The sequence below is a fragment of the Scatophagus argus genome, chromosome 23 (genome assembly GCF_020382885.2).
Source record: "Scatophagus argus isolate fScaArg1 chromosome 23, fScaArg1.pri, whole genome shotgun sequence".
Lineage (NCBI taxonomy): Eukaryota > Metazoa > Chordata > Actinopteri > Scatophagidae > Scatophagus > Scatophagus argus.
This window is the reverse complement of record NC_058515.1, coordinates 12,088,900-12,110,935: the sequence shown is the minus strand read 5'-3', so window position 1 is coordinate 12,110,935 and position 22,036 is coordinate 12,088,900. Positions and strand designations below refer to the sequence as shown.

Genomic DNA, 22,036 nt, shown 5'->3' with positions numbered 1-22,036 from the left:
GAGATTCATGTAAATATAAACTGAGAATTGACTCAGTGAGTCATGAAAACATTCCCAAGTTTATTTTCAAAGCGTGTATGGAAGTTTTACAGAGACGCCACGCAGTGAACCAATGTATCAGATGATGAGTGGGGCCAAAGGGACCCAGAATGTTTCTTGTGTAAACAGTAGGTATTGTTATATAAGCGTTACGCTGCAAAACCTGAAGAGAAGAAGAACGCTGGCATTGTTGGAGCATCATAAATACATGGGTTTGGCAGCTGCTTTTTGATTACATTTTCTGAATTAAAGTCGTCCACTTACAAAAAGACAAAAATGAAGATAGCTGTAAGAACAAACAATTTCAGTATTTGAAAGACTTGCAGGTTACATCTAGATCCTCTACACTTAAAGGCTTTCAAGTCTTTTTTTTGTTTTGTTTTTTTGCCAAACGTGACATTAAAAACTTTTCGACTAAAACACTTGCTCCCCTAGTTGAACAGAATCAGACCAGGCAGACAAAACATCACATATCACACTGCATGCATACAACATATACGTCCTTCTTACATAATTGTTTACCTTCACCTAAAGTACTGACGTGTTCTTGTTCCCCTCGAAAGGCAAGATTAAACAAGGCGGACATCCCTTTTTAAACCACTAAGACATCCAGTTTCAACAATGAAATAAAAGCTTTTTCCCCCACATGCATAATGATAAGCAGGTACCCTCTCAAAGCTAAACAGGATTAGTTTTAAAGAAATATGAGTCAACACATTCTCTACGATACAGCACAACACCATTGTCTCTGCACTACTGGGCCCCGCAAAGCTTCATCTGTGGACCCTTAATGATGATGTGAAAGCAAAGTTTGGCACAAGCTGTAAAGCTGGCAACGTCCACACAAAGGCTGCTTAGAAACCCACTTTGGGCACAATTCATATGCGCTGAATGTGCAACATGGGAGCAGGCTGGAGAACAAATTGGCACCCTCAGCAGCTCTGAGACTGTGATAACTGACAGCAAGCTCAACACCCGAGACGTTTGCAGAAATTATCCCTCAGGGGAGCGTTTAGCATGTTGTCCTCAAGTAAGTAAACTATTGCAGGTTGAGCCACCTTTTTAAAAAAATTAAAAATCTGTCAAAAAGTATTCTCCCTTTGCAAATTTATGCAGCAAAGCACATTTTTTAGTATAAAGAGTAGCTAAATCAGTGATTGCCAATTCCCAATAAAAACATCATTAAAAAGTAAACCACTACATGATTTAAAATCCCCTAGTTGCCCCCCCCTAAAGGCAGCAAAATTTGCATGTAGAAGTTTTGGTCATACATCTAGATTCATATGCACAAAAACAATCACATTGGTTTGAGTTAGAGTGGACAGCAGTAACATGTTTCTGAAGTGCTGTTTGGCTCTTTGGCAACATGAGTGCAGCTAACATGGAGCACTTCGACTCTGCAAGTCAGGTTTGGTCTTATGAAATGCTGCAGATGGAAGCTATGTTGCTAAGCTACATGTTTCCAGTACAGGCACTGTAAAGATGAATTTACAGTCTTTTAGCATCAGGGGGGTCTGAACAGCATGGAGGAGAGGAACATCTGGAGCAGAAAAAAAGGCACTTCTGAAACAACAATACACTGGGCTGCAGCAGGATGGCGTGCAACAGTGACAGAGGAGTCCACTCATCTCTAGGCAAACATGGTCATGGTAATCCACTGTAGAACACAAGAGAGGAAGAGAATTAGGGAGAGCCAAGCTAAGCTGCACACTTCCATATCCGGTCATGTAAATGTGTGGCCATACCTGGAAGAAGTTGAGGCTTATGATGTTGTCTTTATCTGTGTCCAAGGTGTGAAAGGTTTCTGCAGAGACAGAAACAAAAAAAAGCACTTATTAAGTTAAATATGATGGGGGCTTTTCTTCACAAATCCTAAAACATTACAAAAACCAGCATGAGGTGATAACAAGTAGACGAACTGTTCCTTTAAGATGTGCAGTAATGGGACTCACTGTACATAGTCTCCAGCCTGACCAGACAGGTGACAAAGTTGTCAAAGTCGACAGTCATGTCGGCCTCCGTGTAGCGCAGGATGATCAGCTGGAACAGATTGTTGGTCAGCTTGAAGCCTGAGAGAGAAAACACAAACAAAGGAGACAAAGTGTCGGAAAGAGATGTTCAACCCACGACCCAGCAGTGGACAACACCGAGTGCTGCTTCCCACTTGTGTTCTTCTATCCTTTCTCTTACACGGAGATGCAACAGAACAGTACCTGCAGATTCGAGAGCCATCCTCATCTCATAGGAGCTCATGGTGCCTGATTTGTCCAAGTCAAACTCCCTGAAAATGGTCTGGCGCGGTGACAGCAAACAGGTGGCGAAAGGAGGAAATAAGAGATAAAAAATGGAAGGTCGCAAATATTTCAGCAGCAAACAACAAAACAGCCCACTGGCCAGATGTCAAAATAAACAGGAGGCTGACGCAGCTACCATGAAGCACAATCAATATCATTTATCCCCATTTCCCCGTCTGACCCATCAGCGTTTCATCTCACCAGGTATCGTTTAATCTTTTCCCAGAGTACATGGAACTCTGTGATTCCCAGCTTTCCACTGCCGTCCGTCTGAGCCGAGAACGTTGAGGAACAACGGTCACTTTCATCTGATCGGCTGAGTTTCATTGGGTTGCATTATGGGTAATGTAGGTTTTGACGAGAGGAACGCATGACAAAAAAGGCAGTATCTCTTGTTCTGGTGCGTCGTTTTAAGCATCCTTGTCTGACAAGAATGCAAGACTCTGACAATCTTTGTTCCATTGTTTGTTTTTATATTGTATTAATATTTAACATAAAATATAAGCTAATATTTTACTGCAGTTTTAAGGATACATCCATCAGGTTTACCATACTGCGACAAGCTTCTTTTGTGAAGCCGTCCGTCTTCAGGTCTTTATCTGTTCGCATGAAAAAAGTGAGACAAACAGAGAAGAATATGAGGACATGCGCAAAAATCAGATTTGACTTTGAACCAAACTTGGAGACGCTTTTAAATAAGGTTATTCCTTAATGTCAAAACACAAAACTTGTGCCGCAGCCGAGAGTCATTACTAACGTTTGCTGATGATCCTGTTCAATATGGTTTGCAGCTCTACCACACTGATCTCCATGTCCTGTTGGCACGAACAGAGAAGGTTAAACAGCGTACATATGACCGTGTATCCCGTGAACCACGTCCCCGCTCCTCTTCCTGCCATGCCTGCTTACCGGCCCCGCCAGCTGCCTGAAGAGACTCTTGAAGCCCGAGTCGATCTGGCTCTCATCCAGCCGAACCTGAAACACAAACGGTTAGTGCTCTCAGTACAAGTTTGGGTTTTCTCTCCACGACTTCAGTGGATCAGTTGTCGTGTTTCTTCCTCTCACCTCTGTTGGAAGATTTGCTGTTATGTTGTCATCGAGCTCCCTGAGACGGACAGAAGAAAGACTTCAAGTTACTTCGTTTCTTTCATCATAATGTTCTTCATACCTTCTGCACAAATGCTAAGTTTGGTTATTTTGGGGAGACTTAATAAAACTTCCTCTTATGTTCAAGCCACTCACTCAGAGTCGGCAGGCTTCTCCGAGAACACCCTGAGGACAAAGTCGGCCTCTTTGTGCGGCTCGAAGGTGGAGGGGACGATGACGTATTCGCCGGCCGGCAGTTGCAACCGCGAGCTGACCTCCCTCAGGTTGATGAAGAGCTCTGAGCGAGCGCTGGAGGCGTGGGTGAGGAAAAACTCTCGCTTCAGGTGGATCCCCGACCTGCCCGCCAGCTGGGAGGGGGAGAGAGTCATTTCTTCTCAGAAACTTTTGACTTTAACTGCACTTTAAATGTTTTAATCAGGTTGAATCCCATTAGGTTTGCTTGTATTAGGTTGTTCTTGAATCACAAGGGAAAAGCGGGAAGAAGTGAAACTCATACCTCCCGTGGAACCTGTAAAGAACAGACAGAGAGACGGACGTGTTACAGGACGTTAAGTTCCCATAAATGACTCCAACCTGGCTTAACTTTTTAAGCAGCTAACCTCATAGACGGCAAACCCGATGGTCTCCATGTCTTTGCCCTCCCGCCGTTGCTTTCTGCGGTCCTTCTGCATGAGGCCAACCAGGAAGCTGCAGTCTGATTGGCCGGGACTGTCCGGGTGCTGCAGCACAAGCTTGAACTGAGGGTTGAGCCAAAAGGTCGCTGGGAGGAAGAGTTGAAAAGGTGTGGTCGTTCATTCGGCGTTCAGGAAACTGTATCTTATAGTAAAAACTGAAATTTGTTAAACTGTGTTTCCATCAGTAGGGCAGAATATAAGAACACAGACTGCGCCGTCTCGGTCAGGGTGGAGGAAACAGACGTCCATGCATGTCTGTTTCCAGGGTGGAGGAAACAGACGTCCATGCATGTCTTCAGTCACGATGGGGAATTTCCAAAATTTGCAGGCCATTGTTTAGTGAGTTATTGTTTTAATGGGAGTCACTGGTTCACATTCCTATCGTAAATTCATCTAAATCCTCACTTACTCTTTGTTTTGTTCTCAAACATTTCTTTTTTTTTTTTTTAATCCAGCCAAAATTTCCAAAAGTAAAAGCAGTATTCAGTGTCTACAAGACAGAATTCAACTCCGTCATGTGATCCTAAAACTGGTTTGTTCAGTGGAGAAACAGAAAGTGTGGGGTGACAAACATCTCCCAAGTTTACAACTAAAATTAAATTAGTGTTCTTGGGAAGACCCTTTACCATATAACGCTCCCATTTCCCCTTTCATTTCCTCGTCACTTCATACCTGGGTAGTTCCTGCAGCCTCCAGCGGTGCTGCCTCTCCTCCACTCTCCCTGATAGAGCGAGGAGCTCCATTTCTTCAGCTGGCTGTTCTGCAGGGCATCAGCCGTCAGGTTGCAGATCTCCAGACGGCTGAACTCGCGCAGGAAGTCACTGAACGACATCCTGGCAGACAGAAATAGACACGCTGCTGGGACACGCTGGTCAAAAGTTATTTTTCCATCACAAAGTCTGAGAGTTGAACCTCCTTCAAGTACAGATGGAAAATGATGCTGCCATTTCAAACGTGTACTGTTCACTGCTGAGGGCACCAGTATATAATTAAAAGTAAAATTAAACCTTGAGTTTAGTTTGATCATGTGTGCTTGGCATCTGACACTCAACATACACCTTTATTCCTGTTATGGGTACAACACTGAGCCTAAAAAGACCAAAGTAATGATGACACGAGTGGAGGCGAAGAGGACTCACCAGAATTCACCGTCCTCGCTGCGGTTTTGTAGCCGACTTCTGACGGACCGATCGACATTGTCCCACTCTCTGGAGCTGAAGATTTGACAAAGAGATAAAAATAAGTAAAACTACTTATTCTTTTAAGGGGGGGTAAACTCTATAAGAAAAAGATTTCAGTTAAAGGTTTCTTAAAAACCTTTGCAGAGACATGGAGACTATTTCCAGACATTAAAACCACCACAGCGGGCAGATGAGCATTTTTTTCTCTTATGCATAGTAAATTCACATATGAAAGTTTCCTTTCAGTAAGAATGTTATGCAATTTATCTTTACATAAACGTACAGAATAGCTGAAGTTAATTTGGTCCATGCGTTATGGTTTTGTATCTTTAGATGAGCAAAGTGGCACAGTCTTTGCACTGAGAGGACAGAGGACACTTCGTTTGACTGTGTGAAGTGCTGAGGATTCTCAACTGGACTGTGACATGTTGTTGGCAGTGGGAAAACGTCTGGTATTTTTTCTTTCATAACTACAGCGATATTATGTAATCTCAACCATTACTCAACTCTGTCCGACTGCGGAGGAAAGCGGAGCAGCCAAGCTAACCCCCTGCCCTCCACTCCCTCTCCTTTTTCTTTCTGGGACTCTTTGGGATCAGTGCGGATGTGTAGTAATGGCTTTGGGAACTAATTTCAGGGTCAATAAAGACATGGAAAAACCATCTGTCAGCCTGCATGAAGATGTGACATGGTCATGGTGCAGCCCAAAGCCTTAAATCCTGCAGCGTATCCATTGGTCTCATTCACTTCTCTGTAATTTCCCATAAAGGTCTGCAATTTAATGCCACGACTCAAGTGAAGTAAAATCTCACTTGTCGCTCCAGGCTCCAGTCCATTCCACTTCCCCCCAGGGGTTCCTGATGCGAACCAGCTTGGTCAGATTTCCTCTGTACACCACCTAAAGGGGGAAGAAACACCACCTGAAATTCACGATTTGTTCCTGCTTCACTGTTCCTGTCACATGGTGTTAATGGGTTTCACATCCCGCACGCATGTGTCATGTGTATCTGCATTAAGTCAGTCTGAAATGAATTATACATTACAGCAAAACACACCATGATGAATTGACATTTGATAAACCATATGGACAAAAGTATCCAGACATGCTTCTTTATGAGGGTGTTGGTCAGGATTTGGACTCGGCCCCTGACTTCCAGTGAAGGGAAATCTTAATGCTTCAGCACACCAAGACATTTTGGACAATGCTATGCTTCCAACTTTGTGGCAACAGTTTGCTGAAGGCCCTTTTCTATTCCAGCATGACTGTGCCCCAGTGCACAAAGCAAAGCTCCACAAAGACATGGTTGGATGAGTTTGGTGTGGAAGAACTTGACTGGCCCACACAGAGTCCTGACCTCAACCCCATCCAACACCTTTGGGATGAACTGGAACGGAGATTGTGAGCCAGGCCTTTTGGTCCAACATCAGTGTGTGACCTCACAAATGCTCTACTGCATGAATGGACACAAATTCCCACAGAAACACTCCAACATGTTGTGGAAATCCTTCACAGGAGAGTGGAAGCTGTTAGAGCTGCAAAGCTGTCTGTGTGTTTAGAATGAGACGTCATTAAAGTCCATGTTGGTGTAATGCTCAGGTGTTCTAATGGTTTTCTTTATATACATTTCTGACTTTCACTGCATTCATTCCAGCTCACCTCATCCACTGCGGTCACAGAGTAGGCGTGTCCCTTCACCAGCTTCTTGAATGTGACAGCCTCCATGTCTAATGAGCTGGTGATCTGCGGATGAGAGAGTGCACACGGTAAAACAGAGGTCACAACGTGTTTCGCAAAACCAGGATGACAAGAAAAAGAAATCAGCATACTGAACCTCCACGCGTGGGTGTCACAGACAGTCACAGTAATGAGTCACAACTTGGCTCATGTGACCATAGCAGCTCTCACGATTGCACAAAGTGTCAACGACCCTCAAGACCACCCCAAAGGTGACACCCCCACGAGAGGTTAAATACCTGGAACTCCCCTTCAGTCTCAGAACCGAAGAAGCCTTTCGAATGAGAGGTGAAACGTCTCCAGCAACCTAAAGCTATCCGGTTGCCTTCGCTTCTAGCACTTCAGCCTTTAGCGAGACTATTCAAACAAATGTGTGTAAAATTCTTAATAAATGTGCTAATTCAACGAGTGCTGAGGGGTGTAAAGTTCTAAAAGCCCATGAACAAAACCTCCTTTGTTTGTTGCTGTTTGTTGCTGTCTCACTCTTTTACTGTTTCATCATCTGCGCTGCAGAAAGTTCAGGATGAACCAGACACTTCTTTCCATCCAAACTGAGCAGCACAGGGAGACAGGCTGACTTTACAACATGTCCTTCAACAAGACAGACGGGGGTTCAGTCCCCTCTGTGTGCAAACATCCGCTTCACCGATACGTCCTTGAGAATTACACTGAACTCCTGCAGGCTCCAACCTTTTCCCCACCAAGCATTTCCCAATCTTCACTGCCCTCAAATTTCCCTGATCTGACTCGTACTGTAGTACCCTTTCACTGTATTTAGTAGTTAATTGTCCCGATGAGCAGAAGGAGGAAAAAGAAACTTAGATGATGACTTTATATTTACATCAGACACCATTATAATCTCTTTTCACCCTCTGAAAAAAACAGATTGTTCCAACTTCTTCAACACTGCTGTTCTGGGGAAAATGTTCATTTGCAGCACCACCTCTGGCAGCACGAAGCTCCAACTCCTGGCAGAAAGTCGCCTGTAAAACCACCAGGTGTCGTATTTTCACTCCAGTTTTTCATGCAAAAATGGCCGATAAAACCTCATTTACTGATTTAAATTGGCCGTCCTAAAGTAAACCTGTTTCTGTGTGGGCCAACACTCAGGATTCATTTCTTGAAGTGGGAATGCAGAAAGGCCTCTGTGATCGCTCTCATTTAACATGTTGTTATTATAAAAATATTGATTATAGTCACACAAGAGTGCACAAATGCTGTGGTACTGACGTCTATGGAGCAGCCCAGCAGTGACCCCCTCTCTATGGCCCTGCTGATGATGCTGTAGAGGTCGGAGGGGGCTTTTCTCAGCTCGTACATCTCCGTCACGCCGCCTGTGAAGTCCTCAAAGCCCTCTGACGTGCTGCCGCCTGACAGAGCCTCATAACAGCCATTCAACCTGGGACACAACACAAGGATTTAAAACGATCACACAGTACTCAGTGAACTGTTAGGAATATGTGCAAGCTTTAAACAGAATTAATAACATAAGTAATGCTCAGGTTGATGTTAACATCAACGTTTATACATAAACTAGCAGTAAAAAGTTTAGAGAGAGAGAAGTGTCTGCTCTGTGTCTGATGCACAGTGGCTGATGCTACCATATATGAACGTACATCGAAGAAGAACAGAGCACTTTTAGATCACACTCTTCCTCCCAGTGAGAAATTCGCCTCACCTGGCACTGAGGCACTTCCACACTTCCTTCACTTACAACAGCTGGAGCAGCTTTCTGAGTTTCGAGTTGCTTAACAGCCCTCTGAGGGTCATGTTCCCAAAAGCCTTTCGGCATGCAGAAACACTCCGCTCACAGGCCTCTTTGTACAAAACCCCCACCACCTACAGTCTTCAGTAAGATCATACGACTGAGAGCTGAGACTCAGGCCGGACCCTGAGCATACACATTTTTATGTTTACATCATGGTGGATTTACTATAAACATGAGCTGCTGACTGGAATAAACACTGACTATAGCCTCACAGCGGTAATCAAAACCAGGACAAGCTGAAAGTGTCCACAAAACACAGCAGCTATGTTGAATGTTCGCAGTCATGCATAATCCAAATGATTATTTAAAAGCACAAAAATGAAGCCAAACGTTGGCCCCCAGCATGTACATGATTTGCTGATAATTTAAAGTGTTAAGTAAAACTTGTGTTTTATACTTGGACTTTCTGAACAGGCCATTAAGACACTGCGGCCCTGTCTCTCTGCTCAGTCGTACTTAGCGTAGGCCTTTTCCAGCAGTGCGCTCCAGAACTCCGTCCCCTCCACCGAGTGGACAAACAGCAGCTTCCCATCCTTCACCGGCAGCCGGTCGTCGATCACCACCTCCACCCACTCGCCAAACTGCCAGAACTGCAGGTCAGGCAGAAGAAAACGTTACAATTCATCAAGGTACACAGGCTATAAATCAACTGGGTATATCAGTATATATAAGGAAAAAAACTTGAACATATACATGGTACTTCAACACCAAAGGCAAAAGTGCTGGTTCTATAGAAAACTATTTTATGTATGGTTAGATAGTTAAGTCTGGGGCTTCCCAACCAAAAGGGCCGGGTAGAACAACAAAGGGAACTTCTAGGACTTGTTGTCCTTCATGAGGTCCTCCCACGAGGCTGCTGAGTGTTGGCCAGCAGGGGGCAGAACTGACCAACACAACGTGAAGAGATGTCTCAGACTCAGGTCGAAGTGTTGGAGTTTATGTTTGGAAAAATCTTTCAGTACCATGTCTTCCTGAGTGTTTTAAAGATGCGGGTTGCAATGCTTCATTGTCGTTTAAAGATTGTTGTTAAGAATTTGCTCACACAGAGGAAAAGCGACAGGATACTTCACACTGTGATCGCGCCGAGACTTTGAGGGAGTGTTTGCATGTGCAGCGAGCACACAGCAAATCAATGAAACCAGTTTTTATTAGAAACCTCGAGGCAGTACAGCAATAATCCTCATGCAAAAGAAGCGCTCACAGTGTCAGTGTAATTTGATTTGTAGAGCAGCTGGAGGCTCGAGCCTTTCACACACTCTTTTTATTCATTCACACTGTCCCAGCTGAGCGTTTTTCTCACAGCAATGTGGCGGCCACAGAAGGAAACAAACTCTTACCACATCTGTGTCATGAGTTGCACTTTTATATCTTGAGAAACCCCTCCCAACAGAATTTGGCAACCTGTTCAGACTGTTCTGTGTAAAATATATGTGGTAATATAATATAATAAAGATTTCTGCCCCAGTTAACGGCTTCATTCGCTTCCAACTGAGATGGCTGAGATTGCTTCGTTCATAATTTAGACTCTTTCCTTTTGTTTGCCTGCCTCAGTTCTTCGCACAGCGTCCCTCCCTTTTCTCTCCTACTTTTCTGACCAAGTAAGATTCCCATTGCCAGGACTCATAATTACATTTTGGGATGACTCATCCAGGTCTGGATGATCTATCTGGAGGCTTAAAGGATCCAAACCGACACAAAGAAGAATTCCTGGGAAGCCTCGCACAAAAGCAAACACACACAGCGGAAACACGCTCGGACAGAAAAGAAAAACTAGAAACGGCAAGTAACGGAAAAAACTGACAATGAAACTAAGGCAACTCAGTGCTAAATACAAAGCAATCATATCTGTTTACAACCCATGTAGCTTCCATACATGTACGCTGAACAAATGCATGTGTTTCTAAACATTTAGAGCAAATGGCGGTATTATTTCCACTCATTCTAGCAGAAAGAGCCAATGTGTGTGTGTATACTGCATGTACATGCACATGAGGTCGCCTGTGTTCGACAGTGTAAGCATGAACACAGCAGCTCTGGAAATAATCAGAGAGAAACAGGGCAGAAGTTCTCCTTTGCTTTCCCTGGCTTCTCTGTTATTGAGTCACCATCCCCAGCAGACGAGTGAATGGGAGCTCTGTGTATCTGATGGTATTTATTGATCCTTCGATGTCAGACGAGTCAGCGCTGCAGTCCCAGGTGCTCAAATCTTTGTCCTCAGGGTCTGACAGAAGGATTTCCTACTCCACTATAACCTAACCTAACCTCTCCTCCCTGTTTTGCTTCCTCGTTCTCTCTCTCTCTCTCCCTCCTTGGTCTTATTGTCTCCCTCTTCCTCTCCCTCTCCCTCTCCCTCTTCCTCGTCAGCACTTGGCGAGCTGACAGTCTGGCTGGCACAGCGCTCGCTGCATCAAAGTGCCCTGTGACAAAGCAGGCTGAGCGGCCACAGTATAAAACATCAGATGAGTCCAGCTGTTTTGGGGCAACACGTTTTGGGGCTGCAGACAAGGAAGCACCGGAGACATGGATGTGTGACATCTGAGGAGGGAGACTTGCTTTTTTTCTATCATGTTGAGTTGCTGCAAATAAATTCAATTAATGCTGATTTCTACATAAACCTCAAGTGTTTACTCAGTTATTATACACTGCATCAGAAACAGTAAGAACAGACTCACTCAACTTTCTGTGTCTGCTGTGTCTTGCATAGTCGCTTTAGGAATTAGTTTGAGTTCAAGTCGTCAGTTGCAACACGAGGTTGAAAAACTGCTTTAGGAAAAAAGAACAAATACATTCCTGAAATTCATATTCACAATGCAAGAAGTCGACAGCCACACCAGAAGGCGTGACAGGCTGTCCAACGGATAAACCAACTTGCTGGATGAATTAAGACTGATGAATGGTACCAACAGAACTTTCAGCCCGGTTTTTTTCGTTAACACACTGATCCGACACTAACAGGTGGAGTTAAAACGCAGCAGACCACCGATTGGTCAGTCGGAGTACCCAGAGTCGTCTCGTCTGGTTGTAATAAACAATCAAATGCCATGAACACAAGTGAGGGTGCAGCTCAGCAAAAGACAGAGCGACTCTAAATACAAACTGCAGAGGAAAACGTTAACAGCTGTTGTCAGTCTGGCCGTAATGTAGCCTGCAGTAGAATGTAAGCAGTGTGGGTCTGTCAGTCAATAAATGCTGCAGCTTCTCAAGGCCAAGACAAGTGAACTCTGTTGTCTCCCAACAGGAAGTGAAAGGGGTAACCCCAGTTACAACCCAGCCTCCATTCAAGAGGACTGATTGAGGGTTTGAGGGCACAATACGGGTTTAGTTTCCAAGGGTGCTACACCGAAAGCATTTGGCGGAAGTGCGGCTTCTGTAGCCTAAATCAAAAGCACAATGGCTGCACGAGCTCAATGCACTGCAGCTTCAGGCAACACATGCAAATAGACAAAACACATGGAAATGCCTTCACTATGCTCTCTGAGCAAAATTACTTCCTCACGCAGAACATAAAATGAAAATGACTTCATTTTGGTTGTAAAATACACTACATTCAAATTGAACTTTTCATAATTAAGATAAGATAACATAATCCTTTATTAGTCCAATAAATTACAGTGTCACAGCAGAAAACAGGATATAGAGGGTGCAAAGCATGCAAGGACAAGGGAAGGATGAGCGTTCAGAAAGAATAAACACACAGGAAACAAGTACCTGCAGCTGTACACAGTACAGAAAAGAAAAAGACTATTCACACTAGAGTCCCACAGTCATGATTAGTTGATGGATTAATTATTGTACAGATTTGCTTCAGGGACTATAAACCACTGCTGCATGCTGGATTCAATTTCCTGCCCACTTACTGCATTAAAGGGTTTATAATCAAGCCAGTGTGCAGCAGCTATGGTCTCAGACTCACCTGTGCTTTGTGTGTGTGTGCGTCAGTATTTGTTTTTTTATACGAGGCAAAGTTCATCTGATAAGGCTGCCAGAGGTTCAGAGGCAGAAGAAATAGAACACATATTTTGAATGTAAGTGGCAAAGCGACTGGACTGGTCCTTCAGGCAGGGGAGGTGATACTGAACTACAGCGGGAAAACTGCTTGATTGTCAACAGTAGTTTTGTCTTCACAGACGTGGCTGACTGGCTAACTGGGTGTGGATCTGAGAGGCTAGTTATCTCGGATGACTCAGTGGGAATTGACAAGGAACCAAAAGAGTTTTATGAAAGGAAAATTACAGTTTTAAATCCTCATTCCTGCTGGGAAATCTCTGGGGAGAGAAAGAATAACTTAAACTGAATGATGAACTAAGAATAACCAACTCTAGATTACCAAAGACTTTTTGGGTTGTCCTACAAATGCTTCTCTTGTTTTCAAACGCCAAACAAGTTCAGTTTATAATTATACCATATAAAAATATGCACTATTTCACAAATTAGCACCGAGCTGCTAAGTGGCCAACAGCATGAATGCCTTGAATTGTATTAACACAAACAAGCAAACTGCAAAGAATCTTTTGCAGCAGCTCCAGTTCTGTTTAAAAGGTTTGTTCGTAATGCATCAGTGGAGAAAGTTCAACACCACTTAGGTTTGAACCAAAGGCAACAAACTTGGATTTCACTCGAACAGGAAATGACATAACAGGAAGCGTTGCTGCAGATAGACAACTGAAAGAAGTGAGGTTGGTGCCAATTTGGTTTCTAATCGCTGAATCAATCAAACGTCTTGACTTTCACATAGCATCAGGAAATAGTTTACTTTTCATCCACCTACGATGTTTAAGTCACCAGCTGAGGCTCTGATGAGGGCACAGTACAGAGCACAGTATTATCAGTGTTCAGCAGCAGATCCTGCCACAGTTTAAGGAATCACACCACACGGTCGTCAACGGCCAAGACTTCAAATTCACATCCAGAGAAACGACTGAGATGTGATTCACGCTAACAACTCTGACAGAAATGGTGAGGAAGCCCTCACACACCTCACTGAAGTTCATAAGCAATCTATCAAAAGGGGAAATCACCACAGGGTGATTTTAGCATTTCACATTATTGTTTTTACTCTTTACTCTGCTTTAGTAAGATTGCTGATTTAAAAACTATACTCAACAATGTGCAATCACATCAAATAAATGACTTCATTACAGGCCAGTCAATGTAATCTGTTACTTTCGAGTACTACTCAAGTAGTAGTACTATTCAAGTGTAAAAACAGGAAGTGAAGCTGCTGTCACCTGGAAGTGAAAGATGCCAGCGTATCCCTGCCCGAAGCTCTGACCGTGAGGGACCACTCTGTGGAGGAGGTTGTCGTTCAAGGTGAGCGAGGCGATGGCTGCCAGCAACCAGCAGTCTCCTGTGGACACACACACACACACACACACACACACACACACACACACTGGATCAGCCCTTCATTTAAATCATCACAAGAATGGCAACAGGTTGTGTATGTAAAGCATTCATTTCAAATAAAACTGATTCTCATCTCTCCACATCCATGAGTGGAGAGCTGAATGCAGTGGGAAACACACTCATAAAACTGGAATTACCCCATGAACAGCTTAGTGAAGAGTGTGTGTACAGAGGTATGTTTGAACAAGCTTTGCCTTCTAGGAAAAGGGAGAGGCACTTGTTCCACTGGACCCAAGACAGGATTTTAAACTAGCACAGCCTCACAGCAAGTGGCTGCTATGGGTAGGAACCACCCGGTGGCTTTGAGCAACAGTAGCTGCTCCTGTTGTGATACATCGCGCTGTCAAAGTTTCTCGGCTAGAGGGCGGGAACACCCGGAGCGGCTTGTGGTGTGTCCTCCAGATAATCTTGTGAGAAGCCAAAACAGTGCTCTGAGTTGTGTTATCTGGCCTGCTAGGATCAGGTCCACAAGTGCTCAGCAGTTTGACATTTTGACCAGCCTACTATTTGAACTCATTTTAATGCTGGTTAATGAGTACACGCTACAACTGCACTTCACAACCAAAAGCAACAGCACTGGACTGTTTCACTTTTACATTAACATGCTTATATTCCTATCTGTCACATAATCTGTTAACAGCCTGATTGCACCTGGTAGTTAACCCCATGGTGGTGATAAAGACCACTCAGTCATGACGCATTTTGGCCTTAAAACAAAGCAGAGAATTATGTTTTCCGGCTCAACATTTTTTGGGGTTATTGTTTTGCAATTCGGTTCTTCCTCTGGGGCTGGGGATGGGGGAAGGGGGAGTGGAGTATCTCATATTGAGAAGACACTTCCTGCACTGTCAGAGCTGCTCAAACAGAGGGCCAATGGCCTTGTTTACAGATGTGAGGCAGGGAAACAAAGCATAAATTATAAATGCAGCACTGTGTTGAGCAAAAAACATCTCAGGCAATAAACACTAACTGTCATCTCCATCTATCACTCATATACTGATTCGGTTTGACTTTTTTAATATCTTCAAATGTGTGATCTGGAGCCAACCACTCTTTGTCTGGATGAAATTACAAAATGCAGCCATGATTTTCCTCAAGCTTATTATTGAGATTTTTCTGCTCTGACATCTCAGTAAGAGCGAAACAGTTCTTTAACCCCGGCCTAAGTAAAGGTTTAGGGGTAAAGCTTTACACATTTACGTCCTGCGTCTCCAGACAATCAGTTGGTCACTGAATTCCTCACTTTGACCTCACTATCTAGATTAAATCTCAGCTACTTCTCTCCTCTCCCGACCTCTAACAGCTGAATGGTGCAACGTGTTGTAACAGTGAGACAGCTGGGGAGTGTCCTGGCCTTACCGAGCGCTCCCTGACAGATGTCTGTGCGAGTAGCTCCGTCCACGATGAACTCGGGGCGCTTGCAGAAGTCCTGTCCAGTGGCACACACAAAGAAAACATATACATTAGCGCCACTGTTGGATAGCCTGGTTACAAACATGTTATACACTGACTGTCTTCTCATGCTGACTGTGCTGACCACTGAAAAGGGCCTTGTTCATGGGAGAGACAGGGAAAAATATGGTTTATAAAATCGGCTTAAAAGTTAAAATGCTTTTGAAAACCTCCACATGGCCAATTAGAAAACTGGAAAAAGTCTCACAGTCAACAGTCTGTTTTCATGCTTAAAAGAGAAACCTGACATTTGGACAAATTTACAGTTTCATCTCTGTGCGTCCTTTGCGCTAAGCTAACATCCCAAAGTTTCCGGCCTGAACAAAACTGAACAGTCCATTGAGATCATTTCTAAGTTAAAATGCCGATTTCCAAAGTTACACTTTTTCCTACTTTATTAGTAAATTGGATATCAAATATGAAGCTACCCCTTTTAAAAGCTAAACTTAGAACTGGACTATCTGAGGACCAGCAGAGGTCACACAACAAAGACTTCAGGAAAACAGTGTTGCATTCTGGTGTTTCTTGTTCACATCTCATTTCCCACTATGGCCCTGAATCATCCTCCACTCAGCACGCTGAGCGTGAGAAACCCCACACTATAAAGCTATAAAAAGAAATCTTTCATTTATCCCCATAACCTACAAGCACACACACGAAGGAGGATTCACAGAAACACACACACACAAGCTTAATTTCTCTTTTTCAGGCTCACACAGGATACAGATTTCTGGGGAAAAGTGAAAAAACGCCCATCATGAACCCTCTTGCGCAGCGTAAATATTACAGATCCTGTGGCGCAGGAAAGGCGCATGCATTATAAAACACCAGACTTTTTGGAGAGGCGAGCACACACACACACACAAGTGACACATGTTAACACTCATGCACACACGGTGGTCTACACACTCTGTGGAAATGGAAGCAGCAAGAGGAGTTATGAGGCTGCAGTCACGCTGATGATCACGACCCCGAGAGCTTTTAAGATCACGACTCGCCTCGCCGCTCTATAACAAGACTGACAACAGCGACCTGTCACGGTATGTGCAAATCGAACAGTCATGAGAGCGTGCTGTCCTCGGGCCTGCCGTGATAACACCTAATGAAGGCAAAGCCATTTCGGTCTGTGGTGTTATATTCAGCTACAGGGACCGCAGTGGTGTATTTATAATGTAGAGAGCAGTGATGAAAGACTGAGAAACACAGAGAGAGAGGAAAGCAGGGAAGGATCGCATGTTTGGAGAGATAAACGGCAGGGGAAGAAGAGAATGGCTGGATAAACTGGAGCAAACAGAGCTCCTGACTGGTGGTGATGATGCACGATTAAAATCGAACCACAGTCTCCGAAAGTTTAGTTACCAAGCAGCAGATGAAATTCAAGTCTGTGAGGAGAGAGAGATTAAAGACGACAGGATCATCAGAAACTTCCTTCACAGCTGTCTCTTGACATGAAATGACCATGCTTGTTTGTGGACTGTTCCAGTTAACTGGTTCGAGTGATAGTTGGATGCTGATATCCAAACTGCATTATTAGAACATCAAACAAAGAAGAAATTATGAAATGAATTGCATAAATTCCATGTTTTCGTGCATTAAAAAGGTTGTGTAAGCATGTGTCAAATATATACAAGGTTTGTAATAAATTGACTAAAACAGTCTCTTGACAGGAGTATCAGGACTGAGTGTTTTTGAGCCAAACTAGTTAAAGTTTGGTCTAAAATTCCAATATTCACCGGACTGTCTCCTTTATTTTCACCACTAAGAATACCCATACATGCGTCGAACGAGTATGAACTTTTAATCGTTTTGCTGGTGCACTGCTGTAACCCTCAAAATTCAGATCTAACAGCATCACATCTTCAGCAACATTACCCAGACCCATCAGAGTTCTGTGCCCTCCCTTCCTCACCGTGGGCCTCATCCAGTGGACTCCTTGGGTCTTGGAGGATCTCGGGCCGAGCTCCTTGAATCCCAGAGACGACTCGGCACAAGGGAACAAACTGTCCTCGAAAAGCCTCCCACTCTGGAGGCACTGGGCTCTCAGATGCTCATAGTCCTGCCCCAGAAACTTCACGGCCTTGTGGTTTTGTCCCAGACCTTCATTGCGATCCCACTGGCTCCTGAGCTTGGCGGCCATCCCTGTAGCATAAATGCGCTCCTCCATCCTCAGCTTACGGAGTTAGCAATGTCTGCTGAAAGTGTGGAACTACAATACGATGTCAAAATGTGTCAATAATTAATGAGGCAAACTGTGACCTATTGCAGCTACTGTAGCTACTGTTTTGATGTAAAGCACTGCGGCAGTTTTGATGTAAATCGGATATAAGACGGTAATGGCTTCAAGCCTCAGCTATAAATCAGAATGAAACATCAGAAGCCATTAAGAAGCTATTAAACATTGACGAGAGCAGGCCGCTGCTTGGTTGCGGTACTTGTGGTTTTGATGTAGATGGTTGCATCCAAAGCAACAACAATCTCTGAATGAATAAGCTTTAAAGGCTCTGGTCCTCACAGTGATGGCAGCTCTTGTCCCAGTGGGCTACAAATCTATTGGTATTTTCTCCTCTGGACAGCTGATGCCGACAGGAGTGCAGGAGTTTCAGTCCCGCCAGCAGCTGAAAAACCCTGAAAGAAAGAATTGAAAAATGAAACGCAGAACAGAAAAAGCGCTGAGAAAAGCATGCAGAGATGCATGTCCATACATAGCTCTGTACCTGTCGACGCATCACAGACAAAAGCAGCAGCTGTATACACCCTCCCTATGTGCATATGAGCCCGGCTTGATTCTTTTCAGTCGACCATATGCACACACATGCTCACTATGCATAGCAAACGGCTCAGTCACAGCAGGCACGTCGCTGCTGATTTTACTGTGTGGTGCTGATGTGTGCACAGTGTCAGTCAGAAGCGTGTTACAGTCCAGGTTTAATCACATCGTTGAATTAGCAAACTGTGTGTGTGTGTGTGTGTGGGTGTGTGTGCGGTTATTGTGCACGGGGCTGACAGAGGGTGTGGTTTTCCACGAATCTTGATGCACAATGAAGGTGGCACGAGGCCCACAACAAGCAAAAGCTCTCTCCGACTCTTTAATTAAGCAGAGGCAGGGACAAAGAGGTGGTCGTCATTAGTGCCTCCGAAGCTCTTGACAGAACTGGAGCTTCGTGAGGAGTTCATCTCAGTTCGCTCGTCTTTGCAGCCCTTTGCTTTGCTTCTTTCTGCCTCTCTGTTTCCTTCCAAAACAAGAGAAACAGATGCAACACGAAAGCCGAGTTTATTTTTAACTTTAAGGTGTGTCTTTTTTATTTATTTTTTTTATTACCTCAAGTGCCTGCTATCCAAACTGAACACTCTTCCCGTTTCAAGACTCAGCTGTCAGTCACAACACTGGCTGCGAGTCTGACTCTCATTGGCTCAAGGAAAGCCGTACAGCCTTGTTACTGTTTCCACTGCACACTGTGAACCACACCCACCGAAAACGGACAGTTAGGGGAGTGAGAAAGAAACGTTCCTGCTAACAGAATACAGAACATGTGGCTACAACAAGTTTTCACACTAAACGTGTCACAGCATCACGCCCAAAGAGTGAAAAGGCAGCGGTGAATGACCAGACCGTTTAAATCTGACAAATTTAAAACATAAGTTTAGACTCGTCACCTGAGGTAAAGCTCTTGCACGGCCAAGTATTGCTTATATGGTGGAGATGCCCACATATTAGACCACATAAGACCATATAAGAAACCAAATACACTGCTAAAACGGTAAAGCAACACTTGTCAGAAAAGTAAAATATAAAACATTTGCTAAGAACTGACTCTGCCTCCTTTATACTCAAGTAAATTTTGCCACCAGCAGAGGCCAAAAACATTTTTTTTAGTTTAGCCTTTAAAGAGCAATGAAACACAAAAAGGTCTTCGGTCTCACCTAAATCACCCAAAGAAACAAAGTCTTCATGGAGACGGGTACACTGACGTGTTTCTAGACTGCGTGAACATAATAATGCACATACTCGTCTTTGACTGTTGGTTAAATACATCAACAGACCAAATTTCTTTGTGTTCAAGGAACATTTTGCAAAAAGTGCAACTTGTTTTGATAAAATAAGAGCAAATTAATCATACAAAATAAAGATGTCACCCCACTAGTCCAAGGAATTCTGTTAAAAATGCACCAGCAGTAAAGGCACAACTCTTACTGCTATGAGCTCTGCTTCTAATATTCTTCTACAGCTGCTAGTAAATCAGCTGTTATCACTGTTGCTGCTATGGCTGCAGAGCCCACACATGAGACGCTGCCGTCCCAGCAGATTGCAAACGATTACTACACATGGCATTTTTTACATCAATGTTTTCATTTCTTTATGTTACTTTAATAATAGAGAATAAAATCAAGGGGCAAAGTATGCTTGCTGGCATTAGAGTAACCAACAACTCAGCTATTCTGCTAGCATCACAACATTTTGTGGTTTTTATCTCTGCTGCATGCTATCAGGGTGCAATCTGCCCCACATGAGCTCAGTCTGGCTGGAATGAATATTTTATTTCAACTCATATGTGAAGCATACTTACATACCCCCCATCTCTCTCTCTCTCTCACACACACACACACACACACACCGTCCACCTCAGTGCAGGTAGTGACATCTATGAGAAAGGACAGGCTGTAGACTGCATGTCCAGACACATAAGACTCCAGGCAGCTACAGTTTGAATTACTATAAAGACAAATAGTCAAACCTCCGGTGGAGCTAATTCAAACAGATGAGCAAATTAAACTATATACTATAAATATATGCATGCACCCAAACCATAACTTGCTGCTTTTATGTGTTGTCTCAAAAGCAGGAACTGAAATAACTGCAAAGGTCAAAGACATTTCCACCACAACTGACCACGTAATGAACCATAAACATACGCAAAAAAACCTTTACCAAAGGGTTACATGCACATTAAGTTGTTATTGTTACTACACAATTGGAGAAAAGATGTGGGTCAGCTACAAGTAGAAACATATACAGTAAAGACAAAGACGGGGGGGAGTTTTTGCAGTAGTCACACAAGGATTCTGAAATCAGTCCAAGTATATGTACAGTAGACTATGTGTCACTGCTGCTTTTCTGCTGATGCAGGTCTGCCGCTGAACATCTCGGTGGTTTCCTCCTTGCAACACAACTCAGGCTGCTTAAGTACATGCTGATTGTAACCGAGCAGCCTGAAGCCTGTTTGTGCTGTGAGTAAGCATTCTGATCCGCCTCTGGTGTATTTCTGCGTACAGGCTTCATATTCCAAAGACATGTGAAATGAAATATCTAAAGTGTTCGTGGAGAAAATAGACCTGCAGAGAAACTAGACACTCACAGTGTCCAGTGGTGAAAATAAATGCTGACTCCTGGAGTGTCACAAAGAGGGATGAAGAGTCACTTTGTGCATGTAGATAGCACTTATTCCACTTTGAGTGGTCAAATCATAGTGAATAGGCCTCTCTCGGGTCACTTTAGTATATTTTTAAATCATATAGCAGTGCGCGTTAAATGTGAGGACAGACATACGGCTCACACAGATAAGCATGTAGTCCTGGTGGTAGGAGTGGTCTCTCAGAGGAGATACAATGTCCAGCTGTCAAACTGCAACTTTCCCAAGCTGACCTACGCGAACAGCTGGGCGACCCATTTCGTCTCACTTCAGCCTCATCAAAGACAGGATCCGCACGGCCCGCACCGAGCACAGATTTCCCGCAAATAACCGCACATCACTGGCAGATTTCATGGCTTTTACGGAGCCCTGAAAGTTGCAACAGACTGGTTTTGCGAGAGGATTTTGTTTCAGCTGATTGGTTGCAGTTATTTTTCGCAAAGCAATGGCGCACAGGCGCGTATGAAAAAGTTCAGACTAAGATGTCAAGAGCGTTTTAAGATACTTATCTTGTTGCAGCGCAGCACAAGCAGTAAAGTGAAACCAGTGTGGGTGAAGAAATGTCATATTTACCTTGCTGGGTGATTCCTCTAAAAGACAACTACTTAGACATTTAATGTACTACTCCAGTTTCCATGTTTAGCGTACAGTCGTCCCCTCCCCTGTTCTCGACCACCGCTATATAATTCAGAAACGCCCTGCTGTCTCTGCTCAGATCTATCGGTGCTGCTGCTCACCCCCACTCGCAGTGCGTCTGCGCAGTCATAGTCTAGTCATAAACCACACAGGGGTGGACAACTACACGGGGTGTACACCCTCTGTGCTCTCATGTAGTCGTTGTCTTTGCAGCAGACCCCGATTGATAATGCAGTTTTGTCTCGGTGGCTTCAATTTAGATGAATTGTAGGGGTTTGAGTGAGAAATAGATGAGGTTTTAGCAGCCAATTGGGATCATAACAATATGCATTACTG

The 22,036-nt window shown here is 43.9% G+C and overlaps 1 protein-coding gene across 1 annotated transcript; it reads right to left on the bottom strand.

Moving 5' to 3' along the window:
* Positions 1–40: 40 nt before the first annotated feature.
* capn1 (calpain 1) lies at positions 41–21,824 on the bottom strand. The gene is made up of 22 exons (XM_046379989.1): positions 21,638–21,824; positions 17,566–18,281; positions 15,564–15,633; positions 14,027–14,145; positions 9,255–9,388; positions 8,261–8,429; positions 6,953–7,036; positions 6,108–6,193; positions 5,254–5,328; positions 4,787–4,947; positions 4,040–4,200; positions 3,937–3,948; positions 3,576–3,787; positions 3,399–3,438; positions 3,243–3,308; positions 3,091–3,148; positions 2,868–2,932; positions 2,535–2,603; positions 2,253–2,331; positions 1,992–2,108; positions 1,785–1,843; positions 41–1,696 (listed from the first exon to the last, which is right to left on the bottom strand). Exons 2-22 carry the CDS (start codon positions 17,818–17,820, stop codon positions 1,670–1,672), a joined length of 2,118 nt encoding a protein of 705 aa, XP_046235945.1. The 5' UTR covers positions 17,821–18,281; positions 21,638–21,824; the 3' UTR covers positions 41–1,669.
* Positions 21,825–22,036: the final 212 nt, after the last annotated feature.